The 2,500-nt window shown below is 44.6% G+C and overlaps 1 protein-coding gene across 2 annotated transcripts in view; it reads right to left on the bottom strand.

Moving 5' to 3' along the window:
* Positions 1–1,150, bottom strand: part of gria2b (glutamate receptor, ionotropic, AMPA 2b) — a gene marked incomplete at both ends in the record, with an annotated part of 42,418 nt that extends 41,268 nt beyond the window's left edge. For both annotated transcript variants that reach the window (XM_083686652.1, XM_083686651.1), the window contains 2 exons: positions 726–866; positions 1,066–1,150. In XM_083686652.1, coding sequence (XP_083542778.1) covers positions 726–866; positions 1,066–1,150 — 226 coding nt within the window. The remainder of the gene's footprint in view (positions 1–725; positions 867–1,065) is intronic.
* Positions 1,151–2,500: the final 1,350 nt, after the last annotated feature.

The following is a 2,500-nucleotide window of genomic DNA, read 5'->3' on the forward strand; positions in this document are numbered from 1 at the left end:
GTACGTCCACTCCCTGCCCCGGGGGATCAACCGTAAAACATTTACATTATTTCAGTCTTTAGGCGCATCTTTCTCAGCACGTCTAAACCGTAATCGGTGTCAAGCAGCCTTACGCAGGTGTAAGCGCTTATGTGCCCTTACGCAACAAGGATACCACGAATTAAAACCATATATTATTCCTTGATATGGAACCATATGGCATCATATATTACATGGGAAATATTAAGGGAATATGATGTGATTCAGGCCTACAAGTTTTTCGTTACCAAAATGTTTTCCGTCATGAAACTTAATATGAGAGAAAACATATTCAAAGATTAAAAATAGTATTATATATAATGGATATTGGAATTATGTATATGTCTCGTGCAAGAAATGAGGCTGCGCTCTGTGGAGCGCTGGAGCCGTCTCTGTGACTGACTGTTACTGTGGAAACCAACTTTACCTTCCCTCTCTGCGAAGATGCGCACAATTAAATCCACACAATTAAATCCACACTCATTTAATCGCATGAACACTTCCCAGTACTTTAATAATTACCAAAGCACACGGGAAATTATTTCTCTAAACAACGGAAAAGGAATACACAAATAAGCGCTAATTGGTTCTACCTTTCTAAAAACACGACACAAATGGTCGCCTATCAGTTGATTGTGTTTTCTATTGTGCGCCATAGAAGAACATGCTTTGTATTGTTGATAACTTAAAAAACCGCGATCACTTACAGCAATTGGTGACGGCGAAACTGTTCGCTACTTCCAGATTGTCAATATGGGGCGTCAATCTGAAATCGGAGGTGCCGAATTGAACCATTCCTATCCGAAATGCGCTGTACTCCTGATCTGCTCCCCGCGGAAACAGTCCCCCTGTGAAACACAAACAACACACACACCTCAGCCTACTTTATTTTATTTGCATATTGCTAAATGTTGTGGTGTTGATCTGCATGAATTTGACCAGTTTCCTTGACCACTTGGATTAAATGATACATAACCAATAAGAAAGGACCCATGTCCGAATATATACAAAAATCAATTTGAATAAACTAATTTAACTAATACGTACCAATTTGTACACTGGGAGAGCCACCTAGCGCCAAACCCCATAAAACCGGTAGAAGCAAAACCGTTAAATTCTTAATCTTCTGCATTTCCACATAAAAGGTGCCGACATCCAACGCTGAACGGATATATCCCTCGTTTTCTCAACAGAAGTCTCTGTTAGATCCCAAACATATTGGAGACATGCAGTCAGAGAGGGAAAATTCACTGATCACTCTCTTTTCTGCAGGTGGTTATTCAGGAAAAGAGGGGCTCCGGGCTCTGACTCCGGCTCCTAGCAGTGAAGAAATGGTATAACAGAGATGTACTGTCTCTTCCGCTCGTCCTTCTCTCCGCTGCCCTCCTCGTGTGTGTGAGAGTCGTCGGTAACGTCTTTAACGCTCAGGAACGGAACACTGCGCGTCTCCGCCGCTCCGCGCGCTGGAGATCGGTTCAGGCGTCACGGACAAGCGGAGAATGTTAATGAGAAGCGTGCGTTGCGCGCACTTAATTGACGCGCGACGTCCAAGGCTCATTAACTGTATTGTGTACGTGTCTGTCTGTCTGTCTGTCTGTCTGTCTGTCTGTCTGTTTGTTTGTTTGTTTGTTAGTTGAGAATCTACCATAGGAGATGTGCCCCTGACTTGTTGAACCTGTCATAGTAGGGTATGACTCATGAATAGTCAAAAGATCAATCTCATTATCTCCAACTTGTTCTACCGTGATTACTATGAGCTCTGCCCTCCAAATGCACGCATTGAACACAGTGAACCAACTCACCTAACAATAACCATTCATGACATTACATTAACCTATGGGTGGCCTAGCAATAATCAGAGCCCTCATATCAGCTGAGCATACAGAACATGCCAGTCAGTGTGAGATTCCTATTGGTTCTCTTATGTGTCAGCTGCCATCCTCAGAAGAAGAAGTGAGCGGGTATCGGGTATCGTTGTCGACAAAAACCGCTGTTTCTTGACCCTAAAATATCCAGTCAAGTAGATGCATGTTTGTCCATATGTCTGTGGTCACATCAGGGTCCCTGACCGTGTGAGTGTGGCTGGTTATCTTCCATGGATTGTCTTCCATCTGGCCAAGATTCCCATGTCACATACCTATAATATGGTTTATTCTATATTGTTATATTGATGTCATACCTCTCATCTTTGTAGCATACCACATTATCCTCTCTACCAGGGGAAGCTGGTGGGGGAAGAAATTGTGTTTGATACCGTTCCTCATCCTGTTCCACGCATGACAATGGGCTCATTGTCCTCCGATGTCTACCTCCACCCGCCTCCCCTGCTCGCCACTCTGGTTCGACACCATTCCCCATCCCGCTCCGTGCATACGATACAACGAGCCCGTCCTCTGATATTTCTACCTCCGCCAGCCTCCCCTCCTCCCTACCACGGGCAGCTGGTACGTCACAGGCAGCCCTTTGTACCCCAGATCGTCTG

Source organism: Argentina silus, assembly GCF_951799395.1.
Source record: "Argentina silus genome assembly, chromosome: 15".
Classification (NCBI taxonomy): Eukaryota; Metazoa; Chordata; class Actinopteri; order Argentiniformes; family Argentinidae; genus Argentina; species Argentina silus.